Raw genomic sequence first — 25660 nt, forward strand, 5'->3', positions numbered from 1 at the left:
AGCTTGAGGCCATTCCCTCTCATCCTGTCCCCTGTCCCTTGGGAGAAGAGCCCAGCTCCCTCCTCCCCACAACCTCCTCTCAGGGAGTTGGAGAGAGCAATGAGGTCTCCCCTCAGCCTCCTCTTCTCTTGAAACGTGCCCTTTTGTTTCCTCTGACAATCCATAATCCTTGTTTGTCAAGCAGCAAAGTCGCTTGTGGCTCGGCCTTAGCTAAACAGAGCCGCTTGTGAGCAGATCTTGAGGGGGGAAAGACGGGAAGGAGCGGGGGGGGAAGGCCGGGAAGGAAGGTGAGGAAAGGCTGGGAAAGAAGGAGGGGAAAAAGCTGGGAAGGAGGGCGGGAAAAGGCTGGGAAGGAGCGGGGGGGAAAAGGCTGAGAAGGAGGGGGGGAAAAGGCTGGGAAGGAGGGGGGGAAAGGCTGGGAAGGAGGGGGGGAAAGGCTACCCCTAGGCCTGAGGGGTCTCACCAGGGCGCTGCTTCTGTCAGCACAGATTTGGGTGAAGTCTCTGGGTTTCTGGGACGCCCCTTCGCCCATCTCCTTCCTGGCACAGTGTGAGGAAATTGCACTAACGCGAAAACAGTGTCATCTGGGTGTTTATTCTTTGCGTTGGACAGACTAGATCGTAGCTTGTAATGCCAACATCCACAGAACTAATCTCAGCCTCAACCGAAATCAGTCACCGGTGCCGAGGTGCATCCAACAACCTTTTTTTTATTAAACCATTATAACAAATACCATCCAACATGTAGAAAGAAAGCATGTAACAAACATTAACATGGCAGTTGTACCCTTTTATGTGAGTCTATTCCCTGCTTAATGAACCTGACTATGTGTAAGTCTGTGGGATCCGACAAGATACACCCCAGAATCCTGAGGGAATTGGCTGATGTGGTTGCCAAGCCACTCTCCGTGATGTCTGAAAAGTCATAGCAGTCAGGTGAAGTCCCTGGGGACTGGAAAAAGGGAAATAGTGCACCCATTTTTAAAAAGCGTAGGAAGGAGGATCCTGGGAGACAGTTGGGGTTGTTCTGCCTGGAAAAGAGAAGGCTCCATGGAGACCTTATTGTGGCCTTTCAGCACTGAAAGGGGCTTTATAAGATGGGTACAAACTTTTTACCAGGGCCTATAGCAGTAGGACAGGGGGCAATGGTTTTAAAATAAAAGAGGGAAGATTCAGACTAAATGTAAGAAACAAATTTTTTTACAATAAGAGTGGTGAAGCAGATGTTGCCCAGAGAGGTGGTAAATCTCCATCCCTGGAAACATTCCAGGTCAGGTTGGACTGGGCACTAAGCAATGTGATTGAGTTGAAGATGCCCTTCTCACTGCATGGGGGCTGGACACTTTAAGGGTCCCTTTCAACCCAAACTACTCTATGATTCTGTGAATGACTTTCAGTAGAAATTAGCTACTTAGGTCTACAGTGACTCTAGTGTACAGGGGAGAAATCTGGGAAAACATTACAACGGTCATTTGGGTGGGACACATCCGGCTCCGCTGTCAGCCAAAGACGCTCTTGGCTGGCTCTTCCTTTGGTTTCTCAAAGACTGTCTCACCGCCAGTCCGATCCTGGCTGAATATGGAGGGTGCTGCAGAGCCCATTTGTTCTTGGAAAAGAAAAACAGGAGAGGCAGTCAGTGAAGTAGCACACCAAATTCAGGGAGTAAACTAGTGCTGTGGAAACACACGTATACCCATTTGATAACTACTTTATCCACCCCCCAACTTACCAAACCTTAAAGCACAGCGCTCCCATCCCAAGCACGGGGCAGCTGACAGCACCCGTAGGTGGTCACTACCATTGACTGGCCCCAAATCCCTGCAAGTGCTCCTGAAACTTAGAAACTACTGAGTTCCAGGCTATCACACTGAAAAGGGGTTAAAATTAATCATTTTTTTCCTTGGAGTCTCCCACTGGTAGTGGAAAAGCAACACAACACCAGAGCACCTGGGTGTTCAGTACAGCAGTCCCTCTTCCCTCTCTCAGCTTCTGCCCTTTATCTCTTCTACAATTTCTATTTTATCTCAAACACACCAAATTCATCTACTTGAGAGGCTGGAAGTCCCTTAATCCATGACCAAGCTTCCAATCTTCAACTCAGTCATTGACATTAGATATGGCCTCAGAGCTTGATTTGAACTCTGGTTCAGAAGGCAAAGTCAGGGCTCTCCCTCGTGCTTGGTCCAGATCAGGAGAAGGATTACTCCAAGCAGAGCCCTGTTGGCGTCTCTTGATGTCATCAAGATGATGGATGCAAAGTCCCCCACGCTTTATGTTGGAAGACTGTCTAGCCAATTCCATCAAGGAGACTTACCACACTCCTTCATCACTTGGTAGGTTTTGGATTTAATTTCCTGGTTTTTGGAAAGTTTTCCTCTGGCTCCTTTGAGGTCTTCCTCCTTCACTGGGGGACGCTTCTTTTTCACAGGGGCTGGCTGAGAAACAAATGTATTGCCCACACATCAGTATTTCAAATTTAGAAGCATAAGGAAAAAATTTTCTCTATCCGGCCCTGCCTGGTCATTCTGCAAGTATGGATTGGTAATACAATATTTGGGAAGGAAAAAACTTCATTAATAAATTGTGCTTATCTCTTAGTCTACTCACTATTACTTTGGGAAACTGGTCAGAGAGATTCTGAAGTCTGGCTTGATTTAGTTGGAATAAACACTCGACACATAGTTATTGATCTTAAATTTAGGGAACTAAAGCATCTGAGCACTTGATAGCGTTGTCTATAAGCACGTACAGAACATATCTGAAACACTAGACTGGGAACCCAAAGAAGGAGAAGGAATTCTAATGCAGAAACAGATGCCTCATCAGGTGGTGCACTGCAGCTTCCAAGAACTAATCTGTTTACATATTATTTTGCTAGAAGAAAATCAGGACAACATTGGTTCACATTGGCTAATCCCTACCTTTAAATCAGCACTTCAAAGTCAGACACAACATGAAGCAGCAGTAGCCAGCAACATTAACATTCCCTCTCCAGTTTGCTATTTCAAGGACAGATTGCTGAGGCAGAGCCTGTGGCAGGGTGCAGGGACACAGGAGATGTGATTAAAAAGAATAAAAGACACCCTGCACTTCAACTCTAGCAGGTTTTCACACTAAAACAGCGATAAAAACCTTCTCCGACCATCCCTACACATCCATAGGGCTGTGACATTTGGATCCTGGCAGCAGTGGAGCACATTTATACATTTCTGGGCATTGCCTGTACAGCTAAAAACAGCAGTGGAGAGAAACAAATCCCTCAAGGCCTGAGAATGGCGCAGACAGGGTCCCAGGGAGCCTGCAGAGAGAGCGCAGGCATGCCTGGCTCTCCGCAGGGGCGGCTTGGCTGCACTGGAGCCTTCGGCATGTTTTCCCGCTGGCTGTAAAATCCCGGGAAGGCTGAGAATAACTTGCTGTCAATCCCATTTGTGTGTATTGTGGGAAACAAAACATTCATAAGATCTCTGGGGAGAACATGCTCCAAGCAGCCAGAACAAGCAACGGGAAAGGGTGGTAGCAAACCCTTCCGAATTCACAGGAGCTTTTGGTCAGTTAGCTGGTTAAGCAAACGTCCCCACAGCCAGGGTTCCATTTGCCCATCTAGAACGAGAAGTGGCTTGTGATGGGAATGGTTCCTCATGGCCATGGCGTGGCCCTCGGGCAGCCAACACAGAAAGGGAAAGAAAACCCTTGTTTTAACTAGGCTGGCAAGACTATTGAATTTCATAGAATTATAGAGCGGTTTGGGTTGGAAGGGACCTTAAAGCCCGTCAAGTTCCAGCCCCCTGCCATGGGCAGAGACACCTTCCACTGGATCAGGTTGCTCAGTCTCAAGTTTACCCAGTTATTTTAAAATAAAACCTCTTGTGCTTTCATTACAGGTGGATTTTCCAGCAGGACAGCTGCTGTGGATTAGCTGGCCCCTGGCTAAAAAGCAAAAATGCCGCACAGAAAGGTTACTGTGAGCCACAGAGGTGAGCCCCGGACCTGCCGGTGTCGCAGCCGCACGACTCCTAATTGCTCCCAATGCAAGTATTTGTGAGCAGGGTTTGCCAGGAGCCATTCCCAGCTGGCACAGAAGTGCAGCCTGTGCTTTATCTCCTCCTGTCACAAGTCAAAAAGTGTCAGTTGACAAGGCAAATGATTGTTTTTCTAACTCTCTTTTCTTTGGAGTAAAGAAAATAAGGCAAGCCGAGTTACCCTACTTGGTCAATTGTGCTCCTCTACCCTCCTCACGTCCTTACTCTCCATTCCACCCACGATGTAGAACCCACACTGGCGAGAACTCTGCCAGGCACACGTGGCTTGTATTGAAAACATAACATTTACGTGAAAAAAACTCAAAATTTCAGAGTTTTGAAGTCCTGACTTATTGGGGAACACAGTAAAGACAAACGAGTAGCTACAAAATTAATACAAAAAGTGTAATACAAAATTCCAGTCTCAAATATCATATCCTAACAGTTACAATTTTCAGTCACGCTCTCTTTTCCTGCACATTAATACATTAAGCTTCACGCAGCAGCATCCTTCAGTAGAGCCATGTCCTTTAAAACCTACTGCTAAACTGTGGTCAAAGAAAGCATGTTTGAACAGCAGAAATTGCTCCTGTGAAACACTCCAAACCAGGGGGTGGAAATGGTTTTACCTTCCCTACGTAAATAAAAGTATTTATGGTAAACCAAAAAATCTAAAACCTAAATTTATTAGCCATGTAAAGTACAGCTGCTTTCCTTCTTCATCAAATCACCCCTCCTAACAACTTACTTGTGAAAATATATAAACAAAGTGTTTAAATACATCAAAATAAACAAGAAGTCGCAGAGAGCAGAAATGTCAAATTTGCTGGTTGGCGAGAGCAGCTCCCTAACAAGTTATTCCAAGCAAACTGCCTGAGAGAGCATCCCGTTTGTCGGGTGCCCTGCTCCGAGGGCAGCCAGCCCACGCGGGTCTCCCCGTACCTGTGACATAACTGCGGTGCTCGGAATCCCTCCCGAGGTTGTTTCCCGGCTTTGATTAAATCCAGCGTGTGCGCTCCGCCAGCGCCTGTTGTTTCTTATATAGAGCATCTAACGTGAAGTCACGAGCTGGGTCATTTTCCCAAAGCGGAGCCCGGGATGACTCAGGGTGACAGAAGCTGTTGTTGTCGAGAGGTTTATTCTCGGCGCTGACTCGGGTGAGCAGCATCCACTGCGCCCGGCCGGGGCTGACGGGAGCCGACAGCTGGGGAAGCCCCATCCTCTACAAAACGCCTTCCCGGGGAGTCCGCTGGGGCTCTATTTATAACTTTAAAGGGAAAACTTTGTTACAGACACAAAAATGCATCTTTATTTCCCAGCGCGACAAAAACCGCGTTCTCTACAGATTCTATAAACCTAACATACAAAGCATAGTGTTGTGCCCCAAATCACTTTTGCACGGGGATCTTAAGCAGTAAAGACTATTTTGTGTGTATTGAAGGGTTAAGAAAATAGGATACGGTTTAGCTTTATGGTTTTATTGCTGCACTTGCTAGGTCTTACACAACTGAGAGTGTAAAACTCACTTACTGTTTACAGCAGAATTAGTAAGTTTAATCATTTCACTTGTCATCTGTATGGGAATGGATTACTCAGCCATAAATAAATGCTATGCTCCCTGCTGTATGTGCTGACAGTAGGAAAGCTTTTTCCAGAACTGAAGAATTGTTCTTGAAACATTTTTTTAATTAAACAGAAACCCCCCAAACCTCCTAAGCACACACTCTAACTTATTTTACCAGGAGAGGCTGGGTGGAGGTTGTTTCCCTTTTATTTTTATGGGTTTTTTTTAGATTAATTCTTTGCATCACACACACAAAAAAATCAGCTTCTGTGACTGTGCTCTACACCTACAAAGAATCAGGACTCCAGCTGGGCATGTAACGTGAAAGGCAGAGGTGGCAGAGCTCCTCACAGCTTCTGAGAAACATCATCCAGCGCAGTGACAGAAACCTGGCCTTTTCTCAAGCTCCGCCTCTGTTTTCTTCTCCGCTACAGAGGAAAACATGGGAAATAAAAATAAACCTGATAATTTTCATTATGACAACACCCCATCAGCACCAGATGATTGAGACTACGGGATTCGTTGGCTGTGGACCAACCTGAGGCCTCCGTGTGCCCATTTTGCCCTTACTTGTTCCAGGCCTGAGAAAACACTTTATGTGACACCTGAGGGAATTAGCTGTAGGTTAAGCAGCTGTTTGGATGTTACGTACTTTGCCCTTCCTTGCACTGAATTTCTATTTTAAACCTTAGTAACGAGAGGAAATGTTTCTGCAGGACAGCGGTGCCCTTTAGAAGGAAAACAAAGCAGCAGGAAAACACCATCAGCTTCAGGCAGAACAGCAGATTCTTTGCTATTGTACAATGCTCCCACCTCCTTCTCTACAAAGAGGTTTTCACGTGGCGCCATAAGCGGCACCACTCTGCGACTGTTGATCATAAGAGGAAAATGACATTCTGTACATGCAAAGCAAATACGTAGAATTCAAGCCGCTTGAACTATCTTTTCCCTTCAGCTTTCAAAATGGTCTCATTTCATTGGTACTAGGCACTCCTCCCTCAAAAGCAAGAGTTACACTTTCATGGCAATCTGATTTATAAGACCAAACTCATTACACCAACAGAACTGAAACACCTTCGGCGTGGTTCGGAGGCAGGGGAGGTGTCTACAGAGGTGGGCAACACATCCTGAAGGTTCTAAGGCATCTCCCACAGCCTGTACAATCCTGTTCTCTGCAATTATACATTCCCTAAACCAATGCCAAACAACAACCATTTCTTCTTACAGATCACGGGCTAGCTTTTCCTTACAAAAAACCCAACAAAAATCCATAGTTACTCACATTTCAGAGCAGAAATCCTATTCACCTGGTTGAGGTCCTGAGATCTGTTGAACGGGACACAAATGACAATGAAACAAGATAAGCTCATTTATTTAACAGTGGCTATTAAAAATGCAAGTTACCCCTTTTTCATCTTCCACTGCACGCTGAAGCATGGAAAACTTCTTTGCTGAGGAACAGTTGTAGCCAAAATATGGCAATGACCATCAAGAATTTAGTCGATGTACATGTCTGGCCACTGTGACCTCCAGGAAACACAGATCTTGCAGAAGAAGTATGAAACAAGTGTACAAATCTGTAATAAGTCAAACTTTATTGTAAACCGTTATACAATGTAGTTACATCAGATACCCTTAGAAGTTGAAGGTTAACAGCACTGATTAAACGACACGGTCCAAACAGACGGCAGCGGAATACAGCTGGTGGTTTTGCTGACATAGGCTTCACTCTGAATTCACTTACCAACAAACCCAACATTCAGTTTGAGACGGGTACCCACACAAGACAAACACACCTACAAAAGAGTCCCTTTGTTAAAGATACGGCAGTTTTACTTTGTAAAACCACAGTAATCATTTTCAGTAACTGAACTGGAAACTACCTTAAGGTTTGCATGCCTATGCTGTCGATCTGCTCTGACTCGATGTGGCTCAATTCATTCACTCTCGTTACTGGTTTCTCCTGTATAAAGCACAGCAAAGCTGCAAACATGGGTTAGTCAAGCACAGTGGCAGAAATTCCTTGTGATGCTCAGCTCTCGGCAGAGCAGGAGAGCCCAGGCCTCCCTCCCCAGGCACAGCTGGAATCCGGAGCAGACACCTGGGAGGGGATCACTTTGCATTGCTTGAATTTGCAACTCAATTTGAGTTTTCCCTGAAGAAAAGCTATAGTACATTTCAGTTAGCAACGTTAACATACAGCATTTATCTACTTAAAGTAAGACAAGGGGACCTGAACGTATTAAAGCCAGAACTTGAAAACCACATATTAGACAACACCCGTCTTTAAAGTGTACGCAGATGTGTCACAGGCTGGATACTAGAAACAGGTAATACATTTAGGTTGACCATTCATGGTAAATTCAATTTCCACCAATAATTCAGTGTCTCTTCTCTAAGTCATAATCCCTTTCTCTTACTTTGGCATCTACTACATAGCTTATTTTCATTAGACAGAATCACATTTTGTTTTAAGCACAGCCTGAATTAAACCTTTGCTATGAGTTGCCCTGAAGTACGCTTACCAGGCATGAATTTAGGTTGCCAATTTGAGGATAACGCAAATATTGTCGTGTACTGGGTCAACTCTATGAAAAACTTATTTCAGACCATACTGCCAATACATTTCAGTGAACAGCAAGACATAGCGAAGCACTAGGCACACGCTTCCTTCTCACATGTAGAAGCTCTTCAGACAAGAACACTTTCTCTACTTGTATCGACTGCAAGAATAACAATTTTTATCTTACAAAGAGGAGAACTGCCAATTTTACATCTTCCATCTCTTTCCCATGATAACAAAGAATGAACAGCAAAAACACACCAGATTTTGTTACTTGGATAAGGTTGGGAATAAATTTTTTATCCAAGTAGAGACACTTAGAGCTATTTTTCCCCTCTGAAGATTCACTCCTTCTGTTATGACTGTGGCATTTAACATATTTCTCTCTTTGGCTCATAGTGCTTCACTACGTCATCTTGTTGCCCATATCAAAATCTCAAACCAAGTGACATTTACACACTTAAGACAGGAAAATGAGGCATTCTTATACCTTCGCTATAACCACCTTCAAGAAACTGCTCCGTAGTGCTCTATACTGTTTTGTACTTGGTCAATAAGTTTGAGGTCTGCTCAAAACAAATATTTTTACATGATTAAGGCCATAATTTTATACTGACATTTCACAGACTAAACATTAGACTATAGAAATAATTTCGATAATTTAAGTTACTGTGGGAGAGGAGGGAAAAGGAAGCTAAAACGAAAGCTCATAGTTAAATTTGTGTGCGCTGCTCAGTTCTCTCTGATGGCTGATGAGGACAGGGATGGCTGTGCAGAGGTATGTAGCATGTGATGAATAGCTTTATTTCACCCTCTGAAATAGAACAAATCCTATGCTAAAAAAATAAACGCTGACATTCGCAACAAGAACCAGTCCTGGCTCTTAAATCCCTTTGGAAAAGCGAGCTGTACCCAACTATTCTGCTGATGAAAATGAATTCCTTGAAGTACTGTGCTTTTGGAGATAGGTGCCCGCCCACGGGTAAACAGTCAAGAGAAGATGCAAGTCACACAATGAACAAAAACCAAAAACCTAAACCAGAGGCAACACTGACTTAGGGACATTTCCCCATTCCCCCAACCCCCATTTGAAAATAACTCAATTAAGCTTCCGTTGTTGTCAGTTTCTAGATTTAGTTGAAAATAAACACCGGTACTTATTGCAGTTATTACATTTCAGTGCACAGTAACAGAGGTCAGCGGCTCAACTAAACTCGCGGATGTTAGGTTTGGTAAAATGTCCCTTCTAGCTGGCTGGACACGCTGAGGTGTTCCTGAAGTCTCAGAACACTGCGTTCACCTCGGCAGCCAAGCAGTGAAAAGGAATGCTGGAATAGTGAACATTAAGTACAGGAGCGCACAGTTCAGTATTTACTAAGGCCCAAGAACCCCATTTCAGCGGTCTGGATAATAAATCACATTAAGACCTAGTAAATCCATAAAAAAATGTAAAAAATCTTAAAAAGTTCTGAGCAGTTTTCCGATGAAACTGTTTGGTTTAAGGCTTGGAACATTTCTGATGTCCAGATACCACAACAGATTTGCAGTTAAGGTCTGTTGTCACCTCTTTGACACATCGCCTCGTCCTGCACGAGGTTTAACTAAGCAAAGAAAGCCGTCAGAAACAATCATTTAGAAAATACGCCATGCAAATGGATGACACTGCGAACGTGTCTGCTAGGTTTCAGATCAGCACGTGCTGACAGTTATCAGAAGACAGACACTGAAAATCCCAAAAATTCTGTATTACACCTCTCAGGTTTGTTTCTGTTTTAATACTAAGGAATAATCAGACCTTATGGAAATTAAGTAGGAAAAATTGGGTTTTTTAAAAAGCATATTAAACAGAAGATTGCTTTTTCACCAAAAAACAAGGGAGAGGATTATTTGCAATGTTGTAGCACAACTGCTTCAATTGGATCCCGGTCCTGTAGGGCCTTATCTAACAGAAAGGACAAGAAATGCTCCATCTCTTTCGGGTGATGCGAGAGGTACGCACACGGGACTCGCAGAACCAGAACCAGAATCATCCATAGATGTTCATTTCACAAGTAACCTATCACAACAGATTTTTGTTATACACTAAAGTGCACGTTTGTCAAATATGCGAATGCCACCTCCTATTAAAAAAGGTATTTTTTAATTATATGGTTAAAAGCACACTTAGAACTGCATTTTTAGTGATATTTGGTGACTTTCACAGTGACAGAGAGCTTTTCCCTTCGCAATCGCTCTGTCTTAAATCAGGACATGAGGATAAATAAGATTTTTCGCTACAAATCCTTTGACCTGTTCTGCACAAAAAAGGGAACTGCACCCTCTTCTCTGACAGAGAGAATCTTTAAATACAACTGTATGAAAATATAACTTAAATATAAAATAGTCAAATAGATTTGAGAAGACTTGGAAAAAAATCTTTGTTCCACCTATCAGTTCCATAGGTACCCGGTAACAGTAAACATTTGTACTTAAAAAAATAACGTTAAGTTACAGCTTGTAACCATAAACTATTCTGCTCTGGGAATTATGCTGCAAAAGCCAGTTTTAGTAATAAAACCACACTCCTTTAACTTAATTGATTCTGATGCCTTTTTGAGAACATCTTAACCTGTATCATCAGTAACCAAAAGTGAACAATTGCTGTATCTGTTTTCTATGATCTTCTCCGAAACATCAGATACAAGTGCCCTTAGCGACCAGTCCTTAACAACACTGTGTTTTTCACACCTGATGAAAAGACATTCTTGCATAATTGGTCAGTGTGTCTGTAGTGCAACTGAACTGGAAGTCTTCCAACCATTTCCATTCTGTTGGCAGACCTTGCTTTGAAGTCAGTTTGTATGAAAAGGGAGATGCAATTGCAACGTTAAAAACCCACTGACTGAAGTTTTTTGCCATGAAACCTGCACACACACAGGTCAGGGAATGTGTCATACAGGCAGCCCAAAACGATGCTTCTTTTTCTTAATGGGCTTTAAGTTGGTCAGTCTGCGCAGGTCCTCTTCAGTGTCCGATTCCTCCATCTCATCATCTGCTGAAATAAGGATCTAAAAACAAATCGCAGCTTCTGAGTAACGCGGATCAAAGTCACACTCTGTCTTCATTCTACTTCTAACCATTTACTTTATTTTAGGCTTGCAAAGCACCTTATTATTTGCTCAAGAAAGAGCTTACAGGACATAATGTGGACTTACTGCCTGTACTATCAAGCAACGCCTCACATCCTATCTGGAACCTCCAGGTAACTTTTGAAGAAGGACGCATGCATATTCATTGCTACTACAATCACTGCCTAAACCCAAAGAAGTGATTCCAGCACCTCCAGAACAGCGAGGGCAGCTTGCTGTTTGAGAGAGAATGCCTGAGCTCTCTGTCCGCTCTGGTGGATAGCTACGTGGCAGTCATTTTATTAAAGCAAACCCAATCTAAGCAGTACTGTCTATTACGCTGAAAAGTTACAGCAATCAACTAAACTTACCTTCAAAGCCACCACTCATCCTTCAGGTGAACCGAAAACTGCCCACTTAGCTTAGAATAAAATTTTGCTAAGGTAAGGATGTAAATACTTCTCCAAAACCAGGCCAGTTACCCCCACTGGCTTCCCCTCACTTTAAGCTATTCACCTCTCTTTGAATTACAATCGTCTATTGGTTTTGTATTCTGTGAGGGCTTTTTTAGAAGCGTTTGTAACACAGTTCACCTGTAATATTTAAATATATTATGTCTTCCTGCTCATCTGGAAGGAAATTAATTACCATGAGTGGAGCAACTACAGTGTTTTTTAACTGCAAATGCTAGGAACTATTGTTAGAGGTACACGCAAAGAAAATCTAAACTGACAGCGTTACAAGGAAATCAATGGCATGAGGGATGAACTGGATTGATATTACATTAATTGCAATAATTAACTGTACATACTTCTGATTCCGACTCTTCGTGTGATGCTGCTCTCCTATATCGGACTTTACTTCCATTCCTTGAATCTTGTCCTGCTTCCTTTTCTTCAAGTTTAGCTTTTGTCTTCCCTTTCTTCATAAGAAAATTATCTACTACCCAGAACATTAACGCCTGTTAAAGAGAAGGGGGAGCGACAGTTCAGTTTTCCTCAGAGCAGCACATGTTCAGTAATTGGGCAGAATCAGGAAAACTTGACAATAATTCTGAATTGGCCAACCACGTAAAATCTTGTATAGGCCTACAGTCACTTGGCTTATTACACACTGCATAAATGTTCTAGAACATAGCTGCTTTATTTCTCAATAGAAAAGAAGAAAATAAAGAGAGGTAGTTGCTATTAAGAGAGATCGTGTATTAACTCTTCATGTAGAAACATGAATAGCTTAGGCAAACCTCTTAGTGAAACAGACTTTTGGTTCTCAAAGGATAAAATCCACACTTGAACAAATTAATGAAAGCAGAAAAATCACCCGCAGTCATTAAATGCAAGGACACCCACCATCTCCAGCTCTAGTCCCTAAATTCCAGACTGCTGGAAGAGTTTACTTTGGGAAGGATGAGTGCACACTTGCCCTCTTCCTCTGCTCCATCACAGACCAGCAGTTATTAGCTAGGGTCTGACACAGGATACTTCCCAGCACAGCTGTCCTTGAGACCAACTATTTACTAAAGCAAATTTCACTGTAATTTTATGATCTCTCTGTCCATATTTCAGTATTACATTCAATATTCTGAAGTCATCAGGCCAAAGATGTCTAATGAGGCATTTCTGCACCTTTCCTGAGCCTGGTTACTTAGCTCAGTATGGATTTCAGCCGTGTAAAACCTACATAGCCAGACATTTCATCTGTTCTTTAACAGTCTTCCTCTTAAAAATTAACTTAAGCACCAAGGTACACTGTGCATTAAGGGCTGACATTAGTTAATTAACACATGGCAGAAAGATACTCAAGTAAGTATCTCACAGAAGCGTGCAAGCTGTACCCACATTAACAAAGAAGGGAACTATCAGCATGACGATAGCCAGCTCCAACTGGGGGTTCTCTATAGGATTCAATAAAGCTACCTGTGGAAAGAAATGGATTCAGTTCATGTCATGGCAGCACGTGCAGATAAACAGATTAAGTGCAACTGTTCATGTACTAGCTAATGCTACAGAAATAATTCAAATGAACCAAGAAAGTACAGCTTTGTGAGAAAGCAAAGTACTTAGGACAGCTTATGAATTATTACAGATAAGTGGGGTTGGCAAGAAACTTCTTTCTGTCATTTTTGTTTACAGAAGTCTGAAGAGCTGTGTTAGAAGCATCTGGAACTTCTTAGAGCTGCATGCTCCCCAGGAACATGTTTTAAGTTCCATCTTCAAGAAATTTAAACAGCAGAGTTTTACAAAATACCCAGTAAGGAGAAGACAGTTCCCAAAGCAATCCAGAGCATACAATAGCAACTGACTGGTTTTAATGGGCTGTAACACCACGCACCATTGCTTTGAATACTATGTTGCACAGATTCTATGAAAACAAGTATTTATCCAGTCATCAGCAATGGCTTCACTAAATTCTAGGGTTTAGATCTATCAATAACATCAGGCAAAGAAGATCCTTTAAAATACTACAGGCAGCAATGCAAAATAGCTGTATGTAAGGGTTAAAGAATTAAGAAAAGGAAGAACCACTTAACAGCTTCAAGAGCACTCAGACAAGGAGACAGAATAAAATTTAAAAACCTCCAAAATATTATAAGATATTCCTGGTAATGGATGCCAGAAAGCCTAACTGGCAGCACCCTAATCAAGCTAAAAGAACACAGCATTACCACTCAGTTAAATGGCTCTGACTGCAGACAGTCGTGATGCCCAAGCCAAACCAATAAACACTATGAGAAGTCTGTTATTTTTCAGCTTCCACCTGCAATTCATTAGTCTGTAAAATGCTGTAAGAATACAAACCTCTTTCCACTGAGGTATAAGCAGCACTATAATGATGATGGTTTTCTCAAATGTCATAATCATTATGTAGAGCACACACTGGCCCACCCACGCACGGCACTGCAGAGGGTCACCTGCAAGAAAGAAAGGGTCAGTGTACACACAGGGTGGATTTAGCTCACAATAAACATTTTGGAGAAGCAGTATTGGCAGAGGCAAGGCAGCTACACCCTCTTAAAGTGTCTTCTCCAATCTCCTTAGAGCTGCTCCTTCCTCTCCTTCAGCTTCACCCCAAACTTTACAAAAAGTATCCGTTAGACATGAAATGTAAAAGAACTTTATCTGATTCAGCTTTACCTGCTTATATGCTCAGTTTTACAGAACCCGATGAAAGCAAGACAGGTACAGTTGCACTGAATTTGTTTCTCATCGAATTGTTACTTTTGACCCACTGTCATGAAGTATTAAATTTCTATAAAGGGAAAACTGAAGGGAAACATAGCTGGGGAAAAACATTTTTCCCTTCAACATCAAACAGAAGCATGATGATTTCTGCCATTCTCCCTAGGCTACCTTAAACATAGTTTTTCTTTCTATAAACTTAGTTACCATAATTAACCAATTGCACTTGAATCAGCAGCTGCGAGAGACGCCACAAAAATATTAATTAAAAAAATGAATTGAACAAATCATTAAGATCACATTTTAGTTTGGATCTTAAAGGGTTTGAAATTCTGCTGCATCCCCTCGGAGCAGAATGAAAACATGAATGCATTAAATTATTTGCCTGGACAGAATGAAGATCACAAATATCTGAACACAAAAATTCATGCAGACTATTACACTCCGTGAAAGGAAGGAGTGGAAAAATAAAACACAAAAGGGAAAAAGAGGACTGGTATGCCTAACAAGCACTGCAGGTGAGCTTAAAGCAGCACTTTGCAGGAAACAAGGAAGAAGCTTCGGAGGCAGTGACAGCTCTTCAGTCTCCCCAACTGTCTGCAGCATCTTCAAAGGCAGCTTAAAATTTTTAGCCTGGGAATGAATAATGGGCAATGGAAATTCAGATGCCTTTATGTATCAGTAATGCATAATGGATATTTGCTACTTCCTTTTCTAGAACAGCTCTAAAAGGCTTTCAGCATTAATACTTGGTAACAGACTTACAGTGTGATGCTTAAATGCTACCAAGAGAAAGTGATACATCAGACTGGAGTCCGAAACAAAGAAAACTTCCTAAACATTAAGAGCCAGCGATCAACACTCCAGAGGCCAAAAGGAAGATGGTTACAACCATAATACACACTGCAGTTTATGGTGTCTGTTGTAAAGAAAAGTTAGAAACTCTGAAAGGGGAAACACCAGTGACTGAAAGTTGAGCAACTGTGGTTTAGTTGCCAATAGAGTTCATTGTCACCAAGAGGGATTTAGTCACCTGTTTCCTACCCGCAGCAGCTAAAGTAGCCTAAGACAGAAGCGAAGGAGAACGCAGGGAACATTCTTTTCAGTACACATCATGATTGCTTTCCTCCTCTTTACATACTCAAATCTATTAACTGATTCTGCACTTCTGCTAAATCCATCTGCTGATGTAATGAATCTCAAAATATAAACCTGGAAATATGAAGACAAACCTAAAAAACTTACGAACGCTGACATTACAAAGTGCTTGAGGCAGCATCATGCTTGTTTGTTTGCAAATCAGCGTGCAGTGCTGTTTTGTCATACAAACAGTAACCATTTATGAATGCTGATATTTTGGTATCCATTCTTTCCTTGAGGCATTTATGCTCAAAAACTACGTTCCATATAAAGAAGAGGCTTTTAAAACCAGCAGGACATTGCTATTTTTGTGACAGCTTCAAGTAATGAATCACCAGGGATCAAGTAATAGAGCTAAGAAGGGAAATGAGCTCACACTGAGAATTAACTTGAGACAAATGATTATTTAGGCTCTAGAAACACAAACAACATCGCTCAATTGCAAGAAGAGACTTGTTTTTTTGGGAGGGGCCTCTTGTTTGTTTTCCCACACTTACAAACAAGCTGAAATCACACTGATCTCCAAGGCAAGGACTTGACCAGATAAAATGCCACAGGTGTCCCATACCTTTCAACGAGCAGACACCATCCACACATGCTAAACATCCATCTTTAACTTCAAAACACTAAGTCTAAGCACACTTGTGACCCCCACAGGACTATTCTTAAATAATCTTATGAAATACAAGAGTTTTCTTTTGGTCAAACTGAAAAATTTTCAATGAAATAGTGATACAAGGGTTTTTCCCTCCAGAAACAAAGTTAGCACTTAACAGGAGAGGGCAGCAAAGAACCCAATGCAACTTGTCCTTTTTGATCTGATATTGGGAACAAGTAAAGAGGACTTGTGTAATTTCTTATACATACACACACACACAGAAGAAATAATAAACAAACCAGTTGTGGTATTTCAGATCTCCTATATCAAAATGACAATAATGGATCAGTCACAGACCGCCTCTGCTGTAGAGCACAAGTAACAAAGTTCATTTGTTGATTTTAAGAGCTTAGTTACTGCAGTCACAGATGCCTAATAATTAACCAAAATAAAATCAGGTTTGTTTTGGAAGTCAATATGAGATAGAGATCAATTTCAGGTGAGCAAATATACTCCCCACATCTTCCCATCCATGCAGAACACTTATTGTTAAAAAGACAATAAAATGGGAAAGGAGAACAGATTACACAAGAAAAAACAGAATGACATTAAGGAGAAATAAAATCTAATATCTGATATGATTATAAGAACTTATAATTGCAAGGGATACAAGTTTTTTTTGTTCTGAGCAGAAAGTCAATTTTATATGGGCTGAAAGCTGTTCAAACATCTTAAATGGCTGCAAGTCAAATCAACAATCAGAAAAAGGGACTGTGGGCAATAGGTCTCAAAGCTTCACAATCTCTCAGCTCTTTCCTTGCCCTCTTCCCTTCTCTGCGCACTTAATCCCTTAGAGACCCAAATCTGGGGACTTATCTGGAAGAACTATTTACTTTCTACACATGGTGAATTTTCTGATGGTTTAGCTCTGAATCAGTTCCCTGAAAAGTCTGATGTGCACCAGTTCAAGGAAAAGAGTGGAAATACTGGACCGTGACATGTGGGAAAACAGCATGTAAACAAGGTTGCGGCAGTGCTGATTTAAACAGCTTAAATGGTCATAAACTGAACCCTGAAAGATACACATTAAACCTACAGAAATCTGACAAAAAATGCCCTAATGGTACAGGCAGTTATTTCTCCTAAGACAGACGCTTGTCATCATCTCCATCTTACACCTCTGACATTAAAGCAAATAGCAATTAATGCTATTTGATTTCAAGGCTTGGGAAGTTTGCAATTAAAGTACTTCAACTTGGTGAGGCCTTTATTTATTTATTCTTAATTCTGTCAGTCACTTAGGATCATTAAAAACAAAGAAAACTATAAAACACAAACCCCCCTACCAGTGATAATCATGCAATCGCTATGCAAGCTTTTACTTGGTTAGACAGACGTTATTTTAACTATTTTTCTTCAAACCATACACAAAGAACCCTTGTAAAATATTAAAATGACCACTATAATCATTATATAATGATCTTAAGCTGAGTTAACCACTAGCTGAACGGAGATTCTATCCTGAAAATCATTTCAGTGCAGGAACAGAAGCACTTACCATATTCACCGAAGCGAAGGGACTCCCACTGCTGCCATTCCACGATGCTGCTGACGGCACGTATACCAATGTAGATTAACAGCATTCCCAATGTGGCATCTAACAAGAAGTTGATAAGGTACCTGAAAGGAAAAGGGTAAGAGAAAACTAGTAGCAAGGATCCATTTTCTATAAGTTGACTGTATTTTAATAACAGGAACTCATCTGCAGGGATAAAAATAGCAAATCAGAGACCTGTGGGCTTCTGCTGGCAGCAGAGACAAATCTGTGTGGGCAAAATAGCATCAGAAAGTAGAAAGCAAAGACAGAATACGTGCATTCAGAAGAGTAAAGGAGGAGCTATTCTGAGCCTTAAAATTCCATTTGAGCACCTCTCAAAAGTAAAAATGAAGCAGGAACGCTTTGCTTCAGACAGGACTTACCCATAAACTTCCTATAGCTGTGTGTCAAATCAGAGTTTTAATGAACTCTGTAACAGACAAGCATTAAAATCAAGGTTTAGTGTTCGGCAGAGGAAACGGCAATTACAGGTCTCCACAAGTCATTGTAAGGCCACAAGGGGCTGCTCTAAGTCCATAGCACGAAGGAAGCCGTCAGGAGCAGGGAGAAGAGATGTGCAGACACCTATTTCACATCAAATTAGGGCTCACAGCACAGGCCAAATACACCCGATGGCCCCAAGCACATCAGGCTCGCTACATGCTCCCTCTGATGCGCTGCATCAACCCTGCTCACACAGAACCACTGCACTGGCACAACCAACCAAACAAGTTGCTGCTGCTACCAGATAAATGCATTTGGCTGAGTGTTCAGCAAGGAAAAGGCTGCGGTTCATACAAACTTTCCGGCACATCACACGCAGCCAGCTCCACACCCTGCACTAGAGAAGAGTGCTGTGTGCTGCTTCCATTTAAAATCATTCAAACCACCACCCATCCATCAAGGTGTTCTAATAGATGTTTTATTAGCTTTGATGTTATCCCACACCTGCTGAATTACAGCACTACATCCCCAATCTAACAAACGGAAACCTCCAATTGTAGTTCTTTCCAAGCTTTGAACCATAATGTTCTCTAAAACCACAATTTCCGGTTTTGCTCTAAAAATAACCCACAAACTACAAACCAGGAAGGAACACAAAATTGTCTATGTTTGAATTTGCCAAGTAAAACTTGTTATTTTAAGTCAGACTGAAACATTGCTTTTAGTCACCAATTTAGACCCATTTGCACACCTAAGATATATTTTTCCCAAGAAAAAACGAGTGTTTGTAGTTCATACTCCATGCTATTTTTTCTGCTAACAAGGAGGACCCGCAAACCTTGACCAGGAAATTATACAGCTCCACACTGTTGTTTTTGTTATCCTGACAACAGTCATTAACAGTTCTCTACCTCACCCCTGTACCTGGTTTTGTGTCATGTTACACTTACAGGAAAAGTCATGTTAGAAAATAAAGTTATGCACACTATTTACAACACGCAGAAGAGAACGCGCATGCCAGTAAACCTTTTATTTAGAAAATTCAGTACACAGTTATTTTTAATTTTAAAATAGTGTAATAAACTATTGAGTTTTAACTTTAAACACTGATAATTTTAGACTTGCTTTGGTTAGTTTACTTGAAAATACACTCCAATATCTAAAAATGGAATGAAAGTGATTTGCCTCTGTCAGTTTTTAAAATCTATCAAGAAATTCTTAAATCTGTAAGCAAGGAAAATCCTATGATGATGCCTAGTATTATCGAAACTGTCATAATTATAAATGAAACTTTGTGCTTAGAGTGTTAAAATAAGTGCATTTTCCCTATCAAAAGGCTTTGTAGTGGGAAGAGAAAAGCAGTGTTTCATTTGTACATTTATAGCATGTAGAAACACAAAAGAAAGAAGAAACAAAGGAAGAGTAAAGGAAATAAAATCAGCTTGGGAAGCAATGCAAGCGTATTCCTTGAGCTGTGTAGCTCCTTTGTTTACCAAAGGACAACAGTGTACAGGTGCCATAAACAGATTGGTTTTAAAGGGCAAATTACTAAGCTTTTAGAAGTAATTTCACAGGTTCTCTTACCAGGAATGTGGAAGCTTCTTTGAGCATGAACTCTATCAGGAACAAACCCAAACAATTATCATTAGCTTCAGGAGCTCCTGTAAAGAGCCTGGCAGGGTCTTAGTCATAAAATCTTCAGGTTTAATATGCTACAGTGAAACGCTTATCTCCTCAGTCACACTGCTCCGAGCGTGACATCGCAAAATTAATTTTTGTGTGAGATCTTCTTTTCACAAAATGCAAGTACTACTGTAGTTGTTAATGTAGGTTTTAGAAGAAAATATGAGCATGAATGGTTTTTGCTAAATATCCCTGACTTTATATTAAAGCCTTGCTGCAGCAAACAGAGGTCAGTGTGCACAACTTTATATTCACCTCCTTCAGTAAACAGCCTCACATTACAACTCACACCCTAAGTCTTCATTCATTAACTGGAGAGGGAGAAGTAAGAGTTTACCCTCGATCGAAAAGACCTTTATATAGCCCAGAAAAAGCTTTCCCAAGTCCTGCCAGCCATGAACTAAAAAAAGCAGAACTCTGATCCTTGATTAACTAAGCTTGATCCACAGGTTTCTGAAAGTGACTGATTCTTAACGTGGGAATTGGTTTCCTGGCTACACCTCGCATTACCGTCCACATACACCAAACTGAACTGCAGAACTTCCATAATGACTAATTATTCCGAAGTGAAACACTCACAGTGAACATGGGTCTTCTTCTGTAAGGTCTGATAAATAGACGTTTGCGAAGTGGATGAACAACATCCCTATGGCTTGCTTGGAAGTATCTAAAAACCTGCATAAAGTAGAAATAGTCATTTAGGACACATAAAACTGTTTACAACACAGACCCTGCAAATTTATTTTAATCATAATTCCATTTCACTTATTCAGTGAAAACACCAGAATGATAAAGTGTAATGGTGTTTAGCTTATCTGACACTGCCGCATTTTAAAATCTACCCCTTTTTTCTTAATTGCTAACAATAAACCACATCATACTAACCTGAAACCTTATCACTACAAATTTAAAGGCCAGGGATATCCTCTTGGTATCACATGCATTATCCAAGAGCTAATCCTCCCTAAACCAAGTTAAGTCTTTAATAACCTCCTGTAAACAATGAGTATCCTGGCCTCACCAGGTATTTCAGTCCTTTTATGTTTAGGCATTTTTAGCAGGCTTACAGCACAGACAAAAATAAAATCCTCATCATGTGCTTGATGAACAATTTAATAGCTGGCTAATGAGTCCTTTATCTATAGCATTGTGCCTAAAAGCCCACATGAAGGGGTGTCACTGAATTTTCTCTATAGTACTGAAGCTTAGATCACACTGCACAAGAACCACAGCCTTGAAAGCATCATCTCCAAAGCAGGTGACTGAGTTAAAGAGAAATTAGTTTGGTACTTGCAAGAAAAATATAACATGCCCACATCGGTACTGATTCAGTACTGACTCCAGCCCTTACCATTCTTTTATCACCATCCTTTGCACAAACCCCAAACTTCCAGCGGATGTTTTATTAAATGTTAACTACATGAATCGTGTCAGAAGTGTTCTGTAGGCAAGAGCGTGTTCTTTATACACCCGTTTTACCTGCTGTTTCCATGTCTAAAAAGATTCCAACACCCCAACAAATCCAAACAATATTTTATGTCCAAATTTATCTCCCTTCCCTGACGACTTTTACTTAGACTTTATCCTCTTGCATTCGGTGCGCGACACAGAAGGCAGAGTGTTGGAGATGAGGTGGGAAGTCAGTGAGTTACTTATCTAATCAGTATTCCACACTATAAATAACAATACTCATGTCCCAGAACAAGATTCTTCGCTTAAAAATTAAGGGTTATCACCGTACTACTCAGAATTTCAGGCTGACGTAGGGTGTAGCACACAGATCTTATACAAAAGATAAAATAAAGATCAGGATTGGTTTTGAAAAGCAGCATTGTATAAGATGAATTTAAACCACTGATGTCTTCAACAACTGGAATGACAGCTTAACGTTTACACCAGTCTCAAAACTAGTGCAGGTTTCATTGGATTTGCCACATTGGATTTGTCTTAATCATCACATGCAAACAATCATTCTTTCACTTTCAAAAACACATGAGAAAAACAAATCAAGAATAAAGCATGCAGAAACATACCATATCCTCCAGGGACGTCGTTCGTGCTTTGGTTCTCTGAAGCGTTTTACTAAGAAGAAAAAAAATAATTGTAGTCAATCAGTAACTCCCAATGCAACAAAAATACAGAAAAGCAAAAGCAAATCATCTTGCAGAAACATTTTATTCTTTGATAAATTATATCTTACACAACTGTATTTATCAGTCTTTAAGGATTCATTTTTAAAGAAACTGGTCCTCTTCCGTCACCTTCAAGCTCCTACAGATCCATCATCTGGCTGCCAGTACATCTCACATGGAAAAATAATCCATGACCCCCATTTCATTGGCCTTCGCTTTTATGACTGTCCATCCAGAAAATTAATTTCTGATAGGAAAGCGTGTATTAGAAAAAGCAGTTTTCTTTTGCTCACTGGAGACCAAAAGTCAAATTGGAAAGTGTTCTTGCAATACAGAGGCAATCTATAATATCAGAAATAAATCAAGTGAATTAGTAACAGGACAAATATGTTCTCCAACAAAGTATATTTATTTTATGGATGAAAAATTAGACTTTCATGGGCAGACTTGAGTTGGAAAAGGAAAGCAGGACAGATATTTTTAGTCACATAATCCCTTCACAAAAAAGTTGAATCCTGTTAGAATATGAAAAACTCAAAAAAATCAGTATGGAAATCATTGCCAACTGTATAAAGACAAACAAAATAGATAAATTTGATTTTGCAATCTTGATCCAGTTCGTAACACAAATTGTTTGTGTATCTGATAGAAGACTCCTGTGCCCACCCACAAAGGAGGGGGAGCCTGAATCACACCCTGTCCAGCTACTCCCAGGTCCATCCCAGGAACCACCAAGCCCATCCCAGATCCATCCCCACAAGCCCAGAGGAACCAAAGCTCAAAGGCTGATGAGGGAACACAAATTACAGGCTTGGAGGAAGGGATGGCTGTCCCAGGAGTGCCTCGGCCCCACGAGCCAGGGCGACGCATGCCCTAGGGAGCCACTCTGGAGCATCTTTGGGAGGGAGGTGGTCAGTGCATCAGGGTACAGGATGCAGGGGAGGAGAGTTTTGAGTTGGCACAAGACTTGGCTGTGGGTTGTTTAGGGGAGGAATCAAAGGCAGGGAAAGGAAGGATCTAGATGACTCATTAAGGAAAAGCGTGGGAAAAATGAGAGATAAGGGATAAAATCAGTTGCTCAAACAAACAGTGGCTGGTAAGTACACTTGTACTGTTTGATGTTCTTAGGAAACTCCATTTCTAACTCCTTCTGGGCAAGAAAACCTCTTTCCTTACTGGGAACACATGTTCAGTCCAAGGTCGGATCTGGGAAAGGGAACCATAGCAGCCTCATCTCTGCTGGATCTGGCTTAATTCTGTAATACAGACCGATTTTCCGTTAAAGCTGCAAGACATTTAATTCTTTACACATCCTCAAAACAGACCAAAGATTACAGGGTAATGGAAAAACTTGCCACTAAGGATGGGTTTTATATATGGGTTTTACTTCCTCCACCTGTCTAAGGTTCAGTGTAACTAATCAGTTCCTTCAACGCAAGTCTTGGAAAATAATTATTTAGGCTCCTATTTCAGAAATTCTCTCTTAAAACAACAACAAAATCAGAAATTTTAAGCCTCAAATCCACTCCTCCCCTTCAGCTCACAGAGATTCTGTCCTAAAAGGCATAAACCATAACAAATATAAGTCAGGAAATGCATCAATAGGTATTTTAACCTGCTCTAACATTGATGAATTTAAGTTTCAAATAGGATGCTGTATGTAAGTTATGCTTACCCAGCTTGCAAGTCTTCAAAATGCATTTTGGTTTATAAACAAATCAAAAGTAAGGCAGTTTTCCTCGAAACCAACTGTCCTCATACAAACACAGCATTAACAGAATTACCCAAGTGCCTTAAAATAAATAAATCAGAATTCACCTCCCAGGTGGAAAAGCAGCATTTGGAGGGAGTACCATGCTAACAACTTTCCATTTTACTATCTGTCCTTTTGCTGCTTCTGACAGCAGAGAGAGAAACCATGTTTCACCCCATGTAATACAACCAGCAGAAATTAAAAAGTGACATGAGGAAAAGACCACATGTTTACACCAAAGACAAAGCTGTAATAGCAACATTCACCAGCAGTTTTCTCTGTGAACGGCATGCCATAAATACAAAACTTCTGTTAAGAACGAGCAGCCTAGTTTCTTGCAGCTCTATGTCTGTGACCATCAGGTATTCCTGACGTATGCAAATACTGCCAGGTATTTTCCTACACATCCCAGTGAAGTATCCAGGTTACGCTGCCTACGGAGCACAATACGCTATCACTTCAGAGTGGTTCAAGTTGAAAGCAATTTAACTTCTTTGCCAGTGCAGGAGCGTGTTTTCTGCATGGCTGTGGACAGCTGGGGCCTTCCCAGTAAGGAAAGTGAGGAAGAAACCACCAGGCTGTAGATAATCACACCGGTAAGCTCAAGGTCCCTAGCATCTTTCTATTAATAAATTAATTTTGCACCCAAAAGGCAGTGCATTTCTTCAAATAAAGATTCTGTAAATTATTTTTTTGAAGCATCAATCAAATTGGGGAGGGGAGGAGCAATTCTTCCACTTGCTGCTCCCCAAAACATGTCATGATATAGATGCTCTCAGCCCCACTCACAGTTTCTCTTGGCAGTCAGCGTAAACTCAGAGACGTGCGTCGGCGCGTGTGTCAGCTGACAGATGGATCTCAATCTGCCAACTTCTCACTGTGAGGAGGTGGTACTGCTCCATATGCTTCAATTCAGAGCATTACACTCGCACTAGCATATTTAATATTAATTAACTAATAATGTTCAGAACTTCATGCTGAATTATACATGGAGAAAGAAGTGCTGCTTGTTTATGCATTCAATGCCAGAATTTTTTCAGGAAAGGAAATAAAAGCACTTCTGCCAACATGCATGTGCACTGCCAGATGGACAGATAATAGATCAGCATACAAGGCAGAGCACCGCTAATGCAAAATTCAAGTTCATTAAATTGTCTTCTCATTTCATTGAAATTCTAGGAATAATTAATGCCAGAGTACTGGGGAAGGATTTCTAACAGCTACTTTAACACAGCTTTGCAAGCAGTCTTAGAGAAAACTCAAGACTCACAGGGAAGAGTAAAGCCTGTATATAAGAATGGAGACAAGAAATAACATCAAAACTTTCCAAAGCGTCAATATGAAAGTCAGCATTTGAATATGTACTTGGAATTCAGCCTCTCCTCTTTTTCCTCCCCTTTGCCCTCCCAAAAACTGTCCCAGGAAATATTTTGCTGATGTGACGTAACTTGAACACACATTTAAGAACTCCAAGTTTCTGGATAGCAGTTCTGGTAGCAGCACAAAACTGGCTCAACTCAAATGTCTGAAATGTTTCTCCATAACACGAATTACTCCATTTGTTAGACAGACAATCTGGCAGTTCACAATAAGAATCTTTCTGGTCCCAATAAAGACCTAGGAAGATTCAGATCATTAATTTGAAATTCAAAATAAAGACTATTCAACATGTTTGATGTCCTCTGCAGCTGCACTACAATAATGCTGCTCTTCTGAGGAGACAACTGGGAATTCCACCTGTATTTCCAGCGCTTCTTAAAACTTTCAGAAATAGGTCAAAACCAAAGCATGTGACAAAACGTTTTGTTTCATAAACCTCCCACACATTTCTGTCAGAGCTCAGCAAAGCTACCCAAACAGCCAAAGAAAACCAAGAGGAGGG

At 41.1% G+C, this 25660-nt stretch overlaps 2 protein-coding genes across 3 annotated transcripts in view; both read right to left on the reverse strand.

Moving 5' to 3' along the window:
• Positions 1-575: 575 nt before the first annotated feature.
• On the reverse strand, positions 576-5118 carry MUSTN1 (musculoskeletal, embryonic nuclear protein 1). Of its 2 annotated transcripts, XM_069865889.1 has the most exons (4): positions 4961-5118; positions 2314-2434; positions 1463-1605; positions 576-1030 (listed from the first exon to the last, which is right to left on the reverse strand). In XM_069865889.1, the coding sequence occupies exons 1-3, from the start codon at positions 5066-5068 to the stop codon at positions 1499-1501; spliced, it is 336 nt and encodes a 111-aa protein (XP_069721990.1). In that variant the 5' UTR covers positions 5069-5118; the 3' UTR covers positions 576-1030; positions 1463-1498. The 2 variants fall into 2 exon arrangements, with proteins under 2 accessions (XP_069721990.1, XP_069721989.1); XM_069865888.1 differs by having other exon boundaries at positions 690-1605.
• A 2042-nt stretch (positions 5119-7160) lies between these two features.
• The window catches only part of STIMATE (STIM activating enhancer), a 28498-nt gene continuing 9998 nt past the window's right edge, over positions 7161-25660 (reverse strand). The window contains exons 2-8 of the mRNA XM_069865881.1: positions 21927-21975; positions 20473-20568; positions 17728-17849; positions 14051-14163; positions 13091-13168; positions 12064-12213; positions 7161-11192 (exon numbers count right to left, since the gene is read on the reverse strand). Of these exons, the coding sequence (XP_069721982.1) occupies positions 11076-11192; positions 12064-12213; positions 13091-13168; positions 14051-14163; positions 17728-17849; positions 20473-20568; positions 21927-21975 (725 nt within the window). The 3' untranslated portion in view covers positions 7161-11075. The remainder of the gene's footprint in view (positions 11193-12063; positions 12214-13090; positions 13169-14050; positions 14164-17727; positions 17850-20472; positions 20569-21926; positions 21976-25660) is intronic.

Source organism: Phaenicophaeus curvirostris, chromosome 11, assembly GCF_032191515.1.
Source record: "Phaenicophaeus curvirostris isolate KB17595 chromosome 11, BPBGC_Pcur_1.0, whole genome shotgun sequence".
Lineage (NCBI taxonomy): Eukaryota > Metazoa > Chordata > Aves > Cuculiformes > Cuculidae > Phaenicophaeus > Phaenicophaeus curvirostris.